The sequence below is a fragment of the Salmo salar genome, chromosome 27, assembly GCF_965601325.2.
Source record: "Salmo salar chromosome 27, fSalSal1, whole genome shotgun sequence".
Lineage (NCBI taxonomy): Eukaryota > Metazoa > Chordata > Actinopteri > Salmoniformes > Salmonidae > Salmo > Salmo salar.
Genome location: NC_138317.1, coordinates 17,563,990 through 17,580,244, shown reverse-complemented (window position 1 = coordinate 17,580,244; position 16,255 = coordinate 17,563,990). Strand labels below are relative to the sequence as shown.

The 16,255-nt window shown below is 42.7% G+C and overlaps 1 protein-coding gene across 1 annotated transcript; it reads left to right on the top strand.

The window, feature by feature from the left end:
• The first annotated feature begins 331 nt into the window (after nucleotides 1-331).
• Nucleotides 332-14,684, top strand: LOC106588561 (DNA-directed RNA polymerase III subunit RPC7-like). Its single transcript, XM_014177694.3, has 8 exons — nucleotides 332-525; nucleotides 1,011-1,146; nucleotides 1,513-1,642; nucleotides 2,468-2,536; nucleotides 2,910-2,966; nucleotides 12,617-12,687; nucleotides 12,829-12,948; nucleotides 13,969-14,684. The coding sequence occupies exons 2-8, from the start codon at nucleotides 1,027-1,029 to the stop codon at nucleotides 14,053-14,055; spliced, it is 654 nt and encodes a 217-aa protein (XP_014033169.1). The 5' UTR covers nucleotides 332-525; nucleotides 1,011-1,026; the 3' UTR covers nucleotides 14,056-14,684.
• Nucleotides 14,685-16,255: the final 1,571 nt, after the last annotated feature.

Here is a 16,255-nt window from a genome sequence, read left to right as displayed (position 1 = left end):
ACCATTGGCAAATAAAAAAAGACGCTAGGAATAATAGCGCCATCTGGTGGCAGCACTGGCCGGGCTATTTTGCGGCGAATGAGAAGAGCATTAATGTCTTGTGAGCTGTTTTTCCTTATTACCCAGACAGAAGAATGAATTAATGAACAATTACTACATTTTTTCTATGATATGGCTCACCACAACTGCTAAAAAACACTAACACATTTTTGAGGGGAAATTGTATCATGGTAGATTAATTAAATTGGAAACGATTATTCTATATCAGTACTTGACAGTAGAGCGGAACAATTCCTCACAGAATATGTTTCCTGAGACATTCAAGGCCGACGGAACACACGTTTACTCCCGTGGAAAACATCCGGCAGTCTGCACGTGTGGATTTATTCCTAAAATGTTGAATGTTCTACACTATAAGCTATATGTGTCAAGAGGAAAAGCAACATATGTATTATAGCCTGCAGTTTATTAGAAGGCTCAACCTGCAAGCTTAATTGTTAGCTTCATCGCTATCAAACCATTTAGGTAACGTTAAGTGGAAAAAATACCTATGCCAGAATGACCCTTTGCGGCGAAATATAGCTAGCTTGAATGCCAGCCAATACTAATGTTAGCTAGCTGGCTATACAACAACCACAATGCTGCACTGGAGAGGTCACTGGATGGCAGTTAAAATATCACAGCTAGCTAGCTAGATATTTAGCCTGCTAAAAAATGTGATAGTAATCATGTGTGAAATTAACTCTCGAGAACTCAGGCCCATACAGCAGTCAGTAGGGCAAGGGTGAAATGCTATAGCTACTATAACTAGCTTTCCTATTCTGTATGGACTCCCATGTGGTTATTGAGTGCTAGCTACCTAACTAGTTACTAGCAATCTGTAAACAAAGGTAAATTGGGGCCCAAGTGTTGGGAGCCCTGTCTCAAATGCTAGTTAGATATCCACAATACTGGCTGCTATGTGTGTTTGTTAGGCTACGTCTACTATCAGTTTTCTTTCATGCATTTAGCTACAGACTCATCACCATGGCTGGAAGAGGCAGGGGTCGTGGAAGGGGTCAGATGACCTTCAACCTGGAGGACTTGGGCATAGGAAGGGGAGACAGCCTGCCCCCCACCACCTTTAAGCCCTCACCCCTCTTCCCTGTGAGTGTGCACATGGAGTCAGGGCTTGTATCATAGCCTAGACTCACCTTGCCACTGTTGCTTATAGTGCTCTTGTCTTGACCGTCACAAAATTAAAAGAATTACTGTTATCTAATATTACTAGTAATGTAATGGATACATGTTTTGTTTTTCTCTTAGAGGCATTTTTTCTCTCTGAGGTACAATATGATTTGTATGGACACTGACTGGTTTAAACACACAAGATTGCCTACCATCCTCTAACTGGGTTGCAGTATTTTGAAATACTGTATAGTAATTTAAATGTAGTAATGTCTTTGCTTAGTGCTAGTGTTGTGGCACTATAACAACCCAGCCCCTTGATCTGTTCCCCCTCCTTAACCTCAGCCCATGCCAGTCCAGCCTGTGCCCCTGCAGACAGGAGAGGAGGTGGAGTACATGCTGGCTCTGAAACAGGAGCTGAGGGCTGCCAACAAGACCCTGCCCTTCTACATCAGACGGGCCGCTCCCAAAAGAGGTAAGCCAGCACACACAGGATCGAAGGTGGCGTTAGCGATGCACAAAGTAAACAGCAATGTCAGGCCAATTTCCGCAAACAAGTAAGGGCATTGAAGCGTGAGGCTCTGCCACTTTGGTCCCATAGCTATCATGTTGTAGCTATTGAATTGCACATGCACAGCTACTCTATGATATGATACCCGGTGAGTACATTGTCTTGCATCGCGCTCATCTGCAACATCTGCGGTGCTGCTCGTTGCAATGTCATATTGCCGAGTCTCATTTTAAGGGGTGGAGAAATCGAAGAATGTTATTAACCGTGATTGAGCTAAGTTCCAAATTCATATGGTTAATGTTATTTGTAAACTTTTAAAGATAATTGCAAGTTTTTGTTATGTCGTTTGTCACGCGTGAAATCATTTCGTAAGACTCGAAAGTATGCATCTTAGAAATAGTTTTCACATACAATGTGTATGTGTCTGAACTCAATCAAATACACTTCCCAAAATGTATAAGATCGCTGAAGTACAACCTTTGTTTTTGATTGGCAAATTTAAAAAATGTTCAAAGTCCCTTTAGGTAGCCAATTTATTAGCTGTCCATGGAAACCGGATTGTAAGGGCAAAGCATGTAAATGTTTAAATCAATCTATTATATTATCAAAGTATTCACAATAATCGGATTATTGAATGCATGTAAAAGTACCCAGTTATGACGGATGTTAATGTATGTCAGACAAATGGTATAGAAGGTTTTGTAATGGAGTGTTATCCTTGTTTTCCCTTGCTGGTATTATATGAATAGGACATTGTTAGTTGTAATTATGCTGCTGTTTCCATTGTAGATGTTGATCGCTACTCTGATAAGTACCAGAGCGGAGAGCCCAAGGACAGTGCCATCGAGTGGAGCCCAGGTGAGTGATGATGGGCTGGTTTGTGGAAATACTGGGGGTTAGAATCTGCACCCAACTGATCACAGAACAGTTTTCTCTTTCCTTAACTATTTAGTTCTCTGTACCACTTTCCTGCTGCTAGTAGTCTTCAGTGGCAAAACCTAGCCTAGCCAGGCTGTCAGTCATTTTTCTGGTGCTTTCTTTTGATGCAGTGTTGGTATATGTCCAGCAGATGGTGCCAGACAAGTCCATTTCTGGTCTGAATTTATCAGATTTTTAATCTTGTGGTGTCATTTATTCCTTATACTGTGAATAAGATCCATTATGGTGTGTTTTTTGTGATGTGTATTTTTCTGTGTTAACATGTTTCTCATTTTCTATGGTTCTGTTTCAGACTGGAGCAGATTACCTAAAGAGCTTTGCATTAAAGTGAGGAAGCCTCTGGCTAAAAGTGAGTACTTTGTCTGAAAGGCCTTGAAATTTGTGTGTGGAATTCAAACTTTGTGGAAGCCATGTATTGTTTTCAATTGAGATTTTTTTCCCCCAGATACTCAATAAGTGAACTTTCATCGACATATTTCCTTAGCTACTTACTTTGGCCTTTGAATATCTTGCGAAACAGAGGCCACTTTTGAACCGCTCCCCACCCCTTCTGTCAAGGGCCGTAACCAGGGTTTGAGTTTTAGTGAGGTTCGTTAAAAAAAAAACGTTGAAATGCTATTTGGTGAACAGCAAAAATGACCCCAGCCATTCTCAACTTGGCTGCTGTAGGTTCGTTCACCTCAGTCGTTTTACAAACACATCGCCTATTAGTTTCATAATTGTAATGTTATGTGAGAAATTGTTCACACTGACATGTAGCGTCATGGACGAAATGAAAACGTATGGCATTTTAGAACTTTGTTTGCATGTTAATCTAGTCCTATAGGGAAGATAGGCCATGTGGAGATGTTCATATTCAAACATATCATAATTTTTGTAAGTTCTTATCTTGTTGGATAAGATAAGTACAGATTTTCTGAGGCCCAAGTTTAGGAAGCACTGTAGTAACTTCTCTCTCTGCTTGCTTCCTCTCTCTCCTCTGCTACCGCCTGCATGAGTTGCAGCCTGCCTCAGCCTCACCACTGAGTGCCACATGCCCACATCACTGTCTGTCTCAGTAGCCTACTCTCTGTAAAGGAAACCTATTATGAGAACGTATTGGTGTATCGTTTGCTCCTGCTGAGGTAGGCTCTGTTTAACGTTAGCCAGTTAGAAGGATGAAGTAAGAAGCTAAGTAATACTAGCCAGAGACCTTCAACGTTACTGCAATAGAAGTCTCTGCCGGCAGCTAGCCACCTAACTGACTGACATTTCAAAAATATATTTTATATTTCACCTTTATTTAACCAGGTCGGCTAGCTGAGAACAAGTTCTCATTTGCAACTGCGAACTGGCCAAGATAAAGCATAGCAATTCGACACATACAACAACACAGAGTTACACATGGAATAAACAAAACATACAGTCAATAATTCAATAGAAAAAAAAGAAAACAAAAAGTCTATATACATTGAGTGCAAATTAGGTAAGATAAGGGAGTTAAGGCAATAAATAGGCCATGGTGGTGAAGTAATTACAATATAGCAAATAAACACTAGAATGGTAGATATGCAGAAGATGAATGTGCAAGTAGAGATACTGGGGTGCAAAGGAGCAAGAAAAATAAATAAATACAGTATGGGGATGAGGTAGATAGATGGGCTGTTTACAGATGGGCTATGTACAGGTGCAGTGATCTGTGAGCTGCTCTGACAGCTGGTGCTTAAAGCTAGTGAGGGAGATATGAATCTCCAGCTTCAGTTATTTTTGCAGTTCGTTCCAGTCATTTGCAGCAGAGAACTGGAAGGAAAGGCGACCAAAGGGGGAATTGGCTTTGGGGGTGACCAGTGAGATATACCTGCTGGAGCACGTGCTGCAGGTGGGTGCTGCTATGGTGACCAGTGAGCTGAGATAAGGCGGGGCTTTACCTAGCAGAGACTTGTAGATAACCTGTAGCCAGTGGGTTTGGCGACGAGTATGAAGCAAAGGCCAACCAACGAGAGCGTACAGGTCGCAGTGGTGGGTAGTATTTGGGGCTTTGGTGACAAAACGGATGGCACTGTGATAGACTGCATCCAATTTGTTGAGTAGAGTGTTGGAGGCTATTTTATAGATGACATCACCGAAGTGGAGGATCGGTAGGATGGTCAGTTTTACGAGGGTATGTTTGGCAGCATCAGTGAAGGATGCTTTGTTGCGATATAGGAAGCCGATTCTAGATTTAATTTGGGATTGGAGATGCTTAATGTGAGTCTGGAAGGAGAGTTTACAGTCTAACCAGAAGCCTAGGTATTTGTAGTTGTGCACATATTCTAAGTCAGAGCCGTCCAGAGTAGTGATGCTGGACGTGCGGGCAGTGATCGATTAAATAACATGCATTTAGTTTTACTTGCATTTAAGAGCAGTTGGAGGCCACGGAAGGAGAGTTGTATGGCATTGAAGCTAGTCTGGAGGTTAGTTAACACAGTGTCCAAAGAGTGGCCAGAAGTATACAGAATGGTGTCGTCTGCGTAGAGGTGGATCAGAGAATCACCAGCAGCAAGAGCGACATCATTGATGTATACAGAGAAGAGAGTCGGCACGAGAATTGAACCCTGTGGCATCCCCATAGAGACTGCCAGAGGTCCGGACCACAGGCCCTCCGATTTGACACACTGAACTCTATCAGAGAAGTAGTTGGTAAACCAGGCGAGGCAATCATTTGAGAATCCAAGGCTGTCGAGTCTGCCATTAAGAATGTGGTGATTGACAGAGTCGAAAGCCTTGGCCAGGTCGATGAATACGGCTGCACAGTAATGTCTCTTATCGATGGCGGTTATGATATCGTTTAGGACCTTGAGCGTGGCTAAGGTGCACCCATGACCAGCTCTGAATCCAGATTGCATAGCGGAGAAGGTACGGTGGGATTCGAAATGGTCGGTAATCTGTTTGTTAACTTGGCTTTCGAAGACCTTAGAAAGACAGGGTAGGATAGATATAGGTCTGTAGAAGTTTGGGTCTAGAGTGTCACCCCCTTTGAAGAGGGGGATGACCGCGGCAGCTTTCCAATCTTTGGGAATCTCAGACGATACGAAAGAGAGGTTGAACAGGCTAGTAATAGGGGTTGCAACAATTTCAGCAGATAATTTTAGAAAGAGAGGGTCCAGATTGTCTAGCCCAGCTGATTTGTAGGGGTCCAGATTTTGCAGCTCTTTCAGAACATCAGCTGTCTGGATTTGGGTGAAGAAGAAATGGGGGGGGCTTGGGCGGGTTGCTGTGGAGGGTGCTGGGTAGTTGACCGGGGTAGCCAGGTGGAAAGCATGGCCAGCTGTAGAGAAATGCTTATTGAAATTCTCAATTATAGTGGATTTATCGGTGGTAACAGTGTTTCCTAGCCTCAGAGCAGTGGGCAGATGGGAGGAGGTGCTCTTATTCTCCATGGACTTTACAGTGTCCCAGAACTTTTTTGAGTTTGTACTACAGGATGCAAATTTCTGCTTGAAAAAGCTAGCCTTAGCTTTCCTAACTGCCTGTGTATATTTGTTCCTAACTTCCCTGAGAAGTTGCATATCACGGGGGCTATTCGATGCTAATGCAGAACGCCACAGGATGTTTTTGTGCTGGTCAAGGGCAGACAGGTCTGGAGTGAACCAAGGACTATATCTATTCCTAGTTCTACATTTTATGAATGGGGCATGCTTATTTAAGATGGTGAGGAAGGCACTTTTAAAGAATAACCAGGCACCACTGTAGCCAGACACGAATAACCAGGCATCCTCAACTGACGGGATGAGGTCAGTGTCATTCCAGGATTCCCCGGCCAGGTCGATTAGAAAGGCCTGCTCGCAGAAGTGTTTTAGGGAGCGTTTGACAGTGATGAGGGGTGGTCGTTTGATCGCAGACCCATTACGGATGCAGGCAATGAGGCAGTGATCGCTGAGATCTTGATTGAAAACAGCAGAGGTGTATTTGGAGGGCGAGTTAGTTAGGATGATATCTATGAGGGTGCCCGTGTTTACGAATTTGGGGTTGTACCTGGTAGATTCATTGATAATTTGTGTTAGATTATAGGATGGCCGGGGTGTTAAGCATGTCCCAGTTAAGGTCACCTAGTAGTACGAGCTCAGAAGATAGGTGGGGGGCAATCAATTCACATATGGTATCGAGGGCACAGCTGGGGGCAGAGGGTGGTCTGTAGCAAGCGGCAACAGTGAGAGACTTGTTTCTGGAAAGGTGAATTTTTAGAAGTAGAAGCTCGAATTGTTTGGGTACAGACCTGGATAGTAAAACAGAACTCTGCAGGCTATCTCTGCAGTAGATTGCAACACCGCCCCCTTTGTCAGTTCTATCTTGGCGGAAGATGTTATAGTTAGGGATGGAGATTTCAGGGTTTTTGGTGGTTTTCCTAAGAAAGGATTCAGACACGGCTAAGACATCCGGGTCGGCAGAGTGTGCTAATGCAGTGAGTAAAACAAACTTAGGTAGTAGGCTTCTAATGTTAACATGCATGAAACCAAGGCTTTTACGGTTACAGAAGTCAACAAATGAGAGCACCTGGGGAGTGGGAGTGGAGCTAGGCACTGCAGGACCTGGATTAACCTCTACATCACCAGAGGAGAAGTAGGATAAGGGTACGGCTAAAGGCTATATAAACTGGCCGTCTAGCACATTTGGAACAGAGAGTAAAAGGAGCAGGTTTCTGGGCATGATACCATAGATTCAAGGCATAGTGTACAGACAAAGGTAAAGCAGGATGTGAGTACATTGGAGGTAAACGTAGGCATTGAGTAATGATGAGAGAGATATAGTCTCTAGAGACGTTTAAAACAGGTGATGTCATCGCATATGTAGGAGGTGGAACAACATGGTTGGTTAAGGCATATTGAGCAGGGCTAGAGGCTCGACAGTGAAATAAGACAGTAATCACTAACCAGGACAGTAATGGACGAGGCATATTGATATTAGAGAGAAGCATGTGTAGCCAAGTGATCATATGGGTCCAGTGAGTGGTTGGCTGGCTGGGGACACTGTGATTCAGACAGTTAGCAGGGCGGGGCTAATAAGCTATTTACCAGTGACTATTTACCAGTTGTGCATTATCCGAGAGTGAGTTTTTGTTTGGGGGATGTCTGTAGATACGAACGGAGTCGCGAGATGGTTTTAAAATTGCCTTTTTTCAGAAATCTCGCTTATGCACTTTCAGCAGCATCTTTTCTTGTTTACTTGAGCTGACTGTGGGCTTGGGTAGTCCGTTTCACGTCTCAGGCCCTCGTGAGGCCTGTGCCACGAGAGGGTGGAGTTAGCCTTTTGAGAGACTGGTGAATGTTCTCCTAAAAAAGGCAAATCTAGTGAACATAACGAACAAACCGCTGTTCATGATTCCACTCGTTCACATAGAGGCAGGCGCGATTAGAACGTTGTCAGATAAAAAATAAGCGTTCTGAGTTTTAATCAATGCTTGGAGAAATATTTTGATGTTGACCCGTAATAGATTATCTTTATTGTGTACAAAATGCTCTAAATATACAAAACAATAAACATAGCTTTCACCTGGTCAGTCTATGATCCCTGACATCACACTTGTTAAATCCACTTCAATCCGTGTAGATGAAGGGGAAGAGACAGGTTAAAGAAGGATTTTTTAAGCCTTGAAACAGTTGAAACATGGATTGTGTTTGTGTGTGTGCATCCAGAGGTTGAATGGGCAAGACAAAATATTTAAGTGGCTTTGAACGTGGTATGGTAGTAGGTGCCAGACGCACTGGTTTGTGTCAAGAACTGCAACGCTGCTGGGTTTTTCATGCTCAACTGTTTCCTGTGTGTATCAAGAATGGTCCACTACCCAAAGGACATCCAGCTATACTCAGTATATACAGTGTATTCGTAAGGTATTCAGACCCCTTCCCTTGTTCCACTTTTTGTTACGTTACAGCCTTATTCTCCAGAGAATCTCTGGAGCTCTGTCAGAGTGACCATCGGGTTCTTGGTTACATCCCTTACCAAGGCACTTCTCCTCTGATTGCTCAGTTTGGCCGGCCGGCCGGCTCTAGGAAGAGTCTTTGTGGTTTCAAACTTCATCCATTTAAGAATGATAGAGGCCACTGTGTTCTTGGGGACCTTCAATGCTGCAGACATTTTTTGGTACCCTTCCCCAGATCTGTGCCTCGACACAATCCTGTCTCAGAGCTCTACGGACAATTCCTTTGACCTCAAGGCTTGGTTTTTGCTCTGACGTGCACTTTTAACTGTGGGACCTTTATATAGACAGTTGTGTGCCTTTCCAAATCCTGTCCAATTGAATTCACCACAGGTGGACTCCAATCAAGTTGTATAAACATCTCAAGGATGATCAATGGAAATAGGATGCATCTGAGCTCAATTTCGAGTCTCATATCAAAGGGTCTGAATACATATGTGTATAAGGTATTTCAGTTTTTTTTATTTTTAATACATCTGTAAAAAAAAAAATCTAAAAACCTGTTATCCATTTGTCGTTATGGGGTATTGTGTGAGGACATTTTTATTTAATCAATTTTAGAATAAGGCTGTAACATAACAAAATGTGGAAAAGATCAAAGGGTCTAAATACTTACCTCAGCCAAATACATTTGAACTACATTTTTCACATTCCTGACATTTAAACCTAGTATGAATTCCCTGTCTTAGGTCAGTTAGGATCACCACTTTATTTTAAGAATGTGAAATGTCAGAATAATAGTTGAGAGAGTGATTTATTTCAGCTTTTATTTCTTTCATCACATTCCCAGTGGGTCAGAAGTTTACATACACTCAATTAGTATTTGGTAGCATTGCCTTTAAATTGTTTAACTTGGGTCAAACGTTTCGGGTAGCCTTCCGCAAGCTTCCCACAATAAGTTGGGTGAATTTTGGCCCATTCCTCCTGACAGAGCTGGTGTAACTGAGTCAGGTTTGTAGGCCTCCTTGCTCGCACAAGCTTTTTCAGTTCCGACCACACATTTTCTATAGGATTGAGGTCAGGGCTTTGTGATGGCCACTCCAATACTTTGACTTTGTTGTTCTTAAGCCATTTTGCCACAACTTTGGAAGTATGCTTGGGGTCATTTTCAATTTGGAAGACCCTATTGCGACCAAGCTTTAAATTCCTGATTGATGTCTTGAGATGCTGCTTCAATAAATCCACATATTTTTCCTCCCTCATGATGCCATCTATTTTGTGAAGTGCACTTGTCCCTCCTGCAGCAAAGCACCCCCACAACATGATGTTGCCACTTCCGTGCTTCACGGTTGGGATGGTGTTCTTCGGCTTACAAGCCTCCCCCTTTTTCCTCCAAACATAATGATGGTCATTATGGCCAAACAGTTATATTTTTGTTTCATCAGACCAGAGGACAATTATCCAAAAAGTACGATCTTTCTCCCCATGTGCAGTTGCAAACCGTAGTCTGGCTTTTTTATGGCGTTTTGGAGCAGTGGCTTCTTCCTTGCTGAGCGGCCTTTCAGGTTATGTCTATATAGGACTCGTTTTACTGTGGATATAGATACTTTTGTACCTGTTTTCTTCCAGCATCTTTACAAGATCCTTTGCTGTTGTTCCGGGATTGATTTGCACTTTTCGCACCAAAGTACGTTCATCTCTAGGAGACAGAACGCGTCTCCTTCCTGAGCGGTATGACGGCTGCGTGGTCCCATGGTGTTTATACTTGCGTACTATTGTTTGTACAGATGAACGTGGTACATTCAGGCGTTGGGAAATGGCTTCCAAGAATGAGGTCTTGGCTGATTTCTTTTGATTTTCCCATGATGTCAAGCAAAGAGGCACTGAATTTGAAGGTAGGCCTTGAAATTCATCCACAGGTACACCTCCAATTGACTCAAATGATGTCAATTAGCCTATCAGAAGCTTCTAACGCCATGACATCATTTTCTGGAATTTTCCAAGCTGTTTAAAGGCACAGTCAACTTAGTGTATGTAAACTTCTGACCCACTGGAATTGTGATACAGTGAATTATAAGTGAAATAATCTGTCTGTAAACAATTGTTGGAAAAATGACGTAACTGATGTCGTAACCGACTTGCCAAACTAACTACTAAGAAATTTGTGGAGTGGTTGAAAAACGAGTTATAATGACTCTAACCTAAGTGTATGTATACTTCCGACTTCAACTGTGTGTGTGTGTGTGTGTATATATATATATATATACTGCTCAAAAAATAAAGGGAACACTTAAACAACACATCCTAGATCTGAATGAAAGAAATAATCTTATTAAATACTTTTTTCTTTACATAGTTGAATGTGCTGACAACAAAATCACACAAAAATAATCAATGGAAATCCAATTTATCAACCCATGGAGGTCTGGATTTGGAGTCACACTCAAAATTAAAGTGGAAAACCACACTACAGGCTGATCCAACTTTGATGTAATGTCCTTAAAACAAGTCAAAAGGAGGCTCAGTAGTGTGTGTGGCCTCCATGTGCCTGTATGACCTCCCTACAACGCCTGGGCATGCTCCTGATGAGGTGGTGGATGGTCTCCTGGGGGATCTCCTCCCAGACCTGGACTAAAGCATCCGCCAAATCCTGGACAGTCTGTGGTGCAACGTGGCGTTGGTGGATGGAGCGAGACATGATGTCCCAGATGTGCTCAATTGGATTCAGGTCTGGGGAATGGGCGGGCCAGTCATCAATGCCTTCCTCTTGCAGGAACTGCTGACACACTCCAGCCACATGAGGTCTAGCATTGTCTTGCATTAGGAGGAACCCAGGGCCAACCGCACCAGCATATGGTCTCACAAGGGGTCTGGGGATCTCATCTCGGTACCTAATGGCAGTCAGGCTACCTCTGGCGAGCACATGGAGGGCTGTGCGGCCCCCCAAAGAAATGCCACCCCACACCATGACTGACCCACCGCCAAACCGGTCATGCTGCAGGATTTTGCAGGCAGCAGAACGTTTTCCACGGCGTCTCCAGACTCTGTCACGTCTGTCACGTGCTCAGTGTGAACCTGCTTTCATCTGTGAAGAGCACAGGGCGCCAGTGGCGAATTTGCCAATCTTGGTGTTCTCTGGCAAATGCCAAACGTCCTGCACGGTGTTGGGCTGTAAGCACAACCCCCACCTGTGGACGTCGGGCCCTCATACCACCCTCATGGAGTCTGTTTCTGACCGTTTGAGGCCTGCTGGAGGTCATTTTGCAGGGCTCTGGCAGTGCTCCTCCTGCTCCTCCTTGCACAAAGGCGGAGGTAGCGGTCCTGCTGCTGGGTTGTTGCCCTCCTACGGCCTCCTCCACATCTCCTGATGTACTGGCCTGTCTCCTGGTAGCGCCTCCATGCTCTGGACACTACGCTGACAGACACAGCAAACCTTCTTGCCACAGCTCGCATTGATGTGCCATCCTGGATGAGCTGCACTACCTGAGCCACTTGTGTGGGTTGTAGACTCCATCTCATGCTACCACTAGAGTGAAAGCACCGCCAGCATTCAAAAGTGACCAAAACATCAGCCAGGAAGCATAGGAACTGAGAAGTGGTCTGTGGTCCCCACCTGCAGAACCACTCCTTTATTGGGGGTGTCTTGCTAATTGCCTATAATGTCCACCTGTTGTCTATTCCATTTGCACAACAGCATGTGAAATGTATTGTCCATCAGTGTTGCTTCCTAAGTGGACAGTTTGATTTCACAGAAGTGTGATTGACTTGGAGTTACATTGTGTTGTTTAAGTGTTCCCTTTATTTTTTTGAGCAGTGTATATATATATATATATTATATATATATGTGTGTGTGTGTGTGTGTTTTTATGTGTGTGTATGTATAGATATAAATCTCTATATATGTATATATACACACATATATATGTATGTGTGTGTGTATATATATTTTTATATATAGATAGATAGATTTATTTATTAGAAAAGATTTGCGAGGTACTGACCTATGTGTTCTCATATGTGGTTACGGCCATACTTCTGTCTTGTGCCATTTGTTGCCATGTCTGTTCTCCATCTTTATTTACTTACTTTTGGGTTAACCTTCATGTTCCATTCTTCTCTTCTAGGACATCCACCCCAAGTTAAACAGCCAAAGAAACCTCTTGTGGGAAAAGAGGAGATTCTCACCAAGCTGGAGGTAGGATACTACAGAAATTAATAACCTTTCTTCAAAAGACTAGAGGTCATACTTTTATTCCTTTTAGTTACTCCTAATTAAGGGAGATTTGCATATACCCTGCTCTGGTTTTGATGTTTCGTGGAAATTACCACTCTTCAGACTCTCGAAAAGAAAGAAGAGGCGGTGAACTCTGAGGAAGAGGAAGACGGAGAGAAAAAGAAGACGAACGAGGAAGAAGAACAGGCAGAGGAAGAGGACTACGAGGAAGACTTTGAAGAGGTAAGGGGTAATGGCGACTGTTGCGGCCCATTACATTTTGTAACCGTCTCCTCTTTGAACCTGATTGTTATGGTCAGGATTTTAGTGGTAAAAAATGGGTGAAATGCCAGTCGAGATAATGGGCGGCGAGTAACACTGATGCTAACAACACTCATTTATCATAATAGCTACTCAAACGCTATTCACAAAATATATAAGTTCATAAAAGGTGTTTAAGGTGTGTTTAGGCTCCATAAAATCCCCACCTTCTCATCAGAGGTCCATTAGCTGGTAATAGCCGTCTTTTGGTCGCTAAAACCCCCCCATAAAAGCCGACAATAAAAACATTGCCGGACATATCGTCCAGCAGAAAATATCCTGATGAAAATACATATCTTCTATAAGCCACATTGGCTATGCATGGAGATTGGTTCAGGTTGTCTTTCAATCATCAGTCGACTATTCCTGTCTGTCTTGAGCTCGCGCTCTAGTTTGCAAACTTGCCACATTCTATTAATTGGATCCGGCCTTCAGTTTCCCGTGCTATTGAGTTTGTGACAGACATGGCTGTATTTACTCAGGCCATAAGTGTTCTATGATGTTTTGCGAGACTCACCTCTCCAAAAGAGGACTCACTGAAATGTCATACAAGTTCACAAAGGGGGAGTATTTTGATTAAGTAAGATGCCTTCCTCTAATGAATGGTTGAATAGCTATGTCAAACATGCTAAAAACAGCACAAATTAAACTAGCTAGCTACTATACCAAGAAACTACAGACAAGTGGGAAAATGAAGCGACACTGAAACAGAGAATGTTGACAAGCTAGCGGGACCGAGGGAGATGTGCATTGTGCATGGAGCCATTGTTCACTTGGTAGGCTATCATTACTCCTTGCATAGCTCAATATTAATTGCAACCGACTCGATTCCATATGTGGTGTCATTTGGCAGTGGGGCACCCTTGCAAATTAAAATCTGGTCTTACAGTGGGTCTCACAAGTTTTTCCTAATGGAAACACTGCTTCTCATCTGTGTTCCAGGATACCGACTACATCATGTCTTACTTTGACAACGGAGAGGAGTTTGGAGGGGACAGCGATGACAACATGGACGAAGCTACTTACTGAGAGACTGTAAGAGTGCTGATAACACTAAATAGACTAGAAGAGGAGGCCTTAAGTAATCCTCCCTGTGGACGCAGTTACAGTATTTGAATTACTTGTGGAGTCATTGGCCATGGTAACAGACATTGAAGGCCTGCTGCTATTCAGCCATGACAGGTATAGTGTAAAACATGGAAAGAACAATATGCTGCTATCTGATAACCTAGGTCCAAGACATGGAAGGTGGTGACTGCTGGTGGAAACAGTTGCTCAATGTAGATGTCTAGAGCGAATACTCAGACTTGTTGTATGTGGTGGTTTAAACTCCCAAAGATACTAACTAGTCATGCTGACTGTTCCCCTTTCTTCAGCTATGTTGAGGTAGTAATGGGAGCAGATTTATTTACAGGCCATTGTTGCCTTTTATAACTTTAATAATAGATTTTATGGTTTAAATTACAAAAATAATGTGCAATTGCAGTGATAGGGTTTTTAGAGTAAAGGCATGTTTTAGAGAAAGGTAATTTAGCTTTTACAATTCCTTGGTGTAACAATCTTTTTTTTTTTAAGTGTATACGACAATCAAAGTTTTTAATTACAGTTTTCAATGTCTTAGCTAATAAAAAAATTACCTTTGTTCATTTTAAATATTGTATTTCTGTAATGTGAAATTTCTGTTATGCGAGTTGAACATTTGAAAGTGTTGAATTTGATTCTCTAAATACATTTTAAAGAACCCAAGCAAATAGTTGTGTTTTGTATCAACCAGCAGATGGCATATTACTCCAAGGTAAATCAAGGGGCGGTTTATGTTCACTGTGTGTAGTTGGTAGGTTACGCAGCTAACAAAAAAAGTTATTCACCATTGCCAAGTAAAAAGCTCCCAGAATGTTTTTTTTTTCTTCTTCTATTTCTACCCTTGAAATAGTGCGATCCTCCATTTCATTGAACAGGGTTTAACATGTTGCCGTCAGCGGTGAAAAGAAAACCCTTAGGGTAGAAAGTTTCCATTGCATAACTAGTTTTGAAAAAAGGCATTGTTTATTTGTTTACTCCCAAGTCTTCTGCTCTCTTACCATTGGATTTTGAGAAATTCTCTATCCAAACATCATCAATAACACTTAAACGGGGTGGCAGGTAGCCTCAAGGTTAAAGTGTTGGGCCAGTAACTTAAAGGTTGTTAGAATCCCAAAGCTGACAAGTTGAAAAATCTGTCGCTGTGCCCTTGAGCAAGGCACTTACCACTAATTGCTCTAGGGACGCTAGACAATGGTGACCCTGGCTGTGACCACACTTCCTGCAGGTGTCTCAGGGGGAGTTTCTGTTACATACTTGTGCGTAACAGGACAAATATAAGCCGTCCCCTCAACTAATAATTATTATAAAAAACAATGCAGTCTGTTTACTACTCATTTAATCATAATTTATAGATCGGCAGGTAAGGGTGCTGTCAAGCGGCTAAATGTGCTTTACCATTCGGCCATCAGATTTGCCACCAATGCTCCTTATAGGACACATCACTGCACTCTATACTCCTCTGTAAACTGGTCATCTCTGTATAACCGTCGCAAGACCCACTGGTTGATGCTTATTTATTAAACCCTCTTAGGCCTCACTCCCCCCTATCTGAAATATCTACTGCAGCCCCCATCCTCCATACAACACCCGTTCTGCCAGTCACATTCTGTTAAAGGTCCCCAAAGCACACACATCGGTGGGTCGCTCCACTTTTCAGTTCGCTGCAGCTAGCGACTGGAACGAGCTGCAACAAACACTCAAATTGGACAGTTTTATCTCAATCTCTTCATTCGAAGACTCAATCATGGACACTCTTACTGACAGTTGTGGCTGCTTTGCGTGATGTATTGTTGTCTTTACCTTTTTGTGCTGTTGTCTGTCCCCAATAATGTTTGTTCCATGTTTTGTGCTGCTATCATGTTGTGTTGCTATCATGTTGTCATGTTGTGTTGCTACCATGCTGTGTTGTCATGTGTTGCTGCCTTGCTATTTTGTTGTCTTAGGTCTCTCTTTATATAGTGTTGTGTTGTCTCTCTTGTTGTGATATGTTTTGTCCTATATTTATATATATTTTTTATTTTTAGTCCCAGCCCCCGTCCCTGCAGGAGGCCTTTTGGTAGGCCGTCATTGTAAATAAGAATTTGTTCTTATTAACTGACTTGCCTAGTTAAATAAAGGTGAAATAAATAAAAATGAAAAAGTCCTC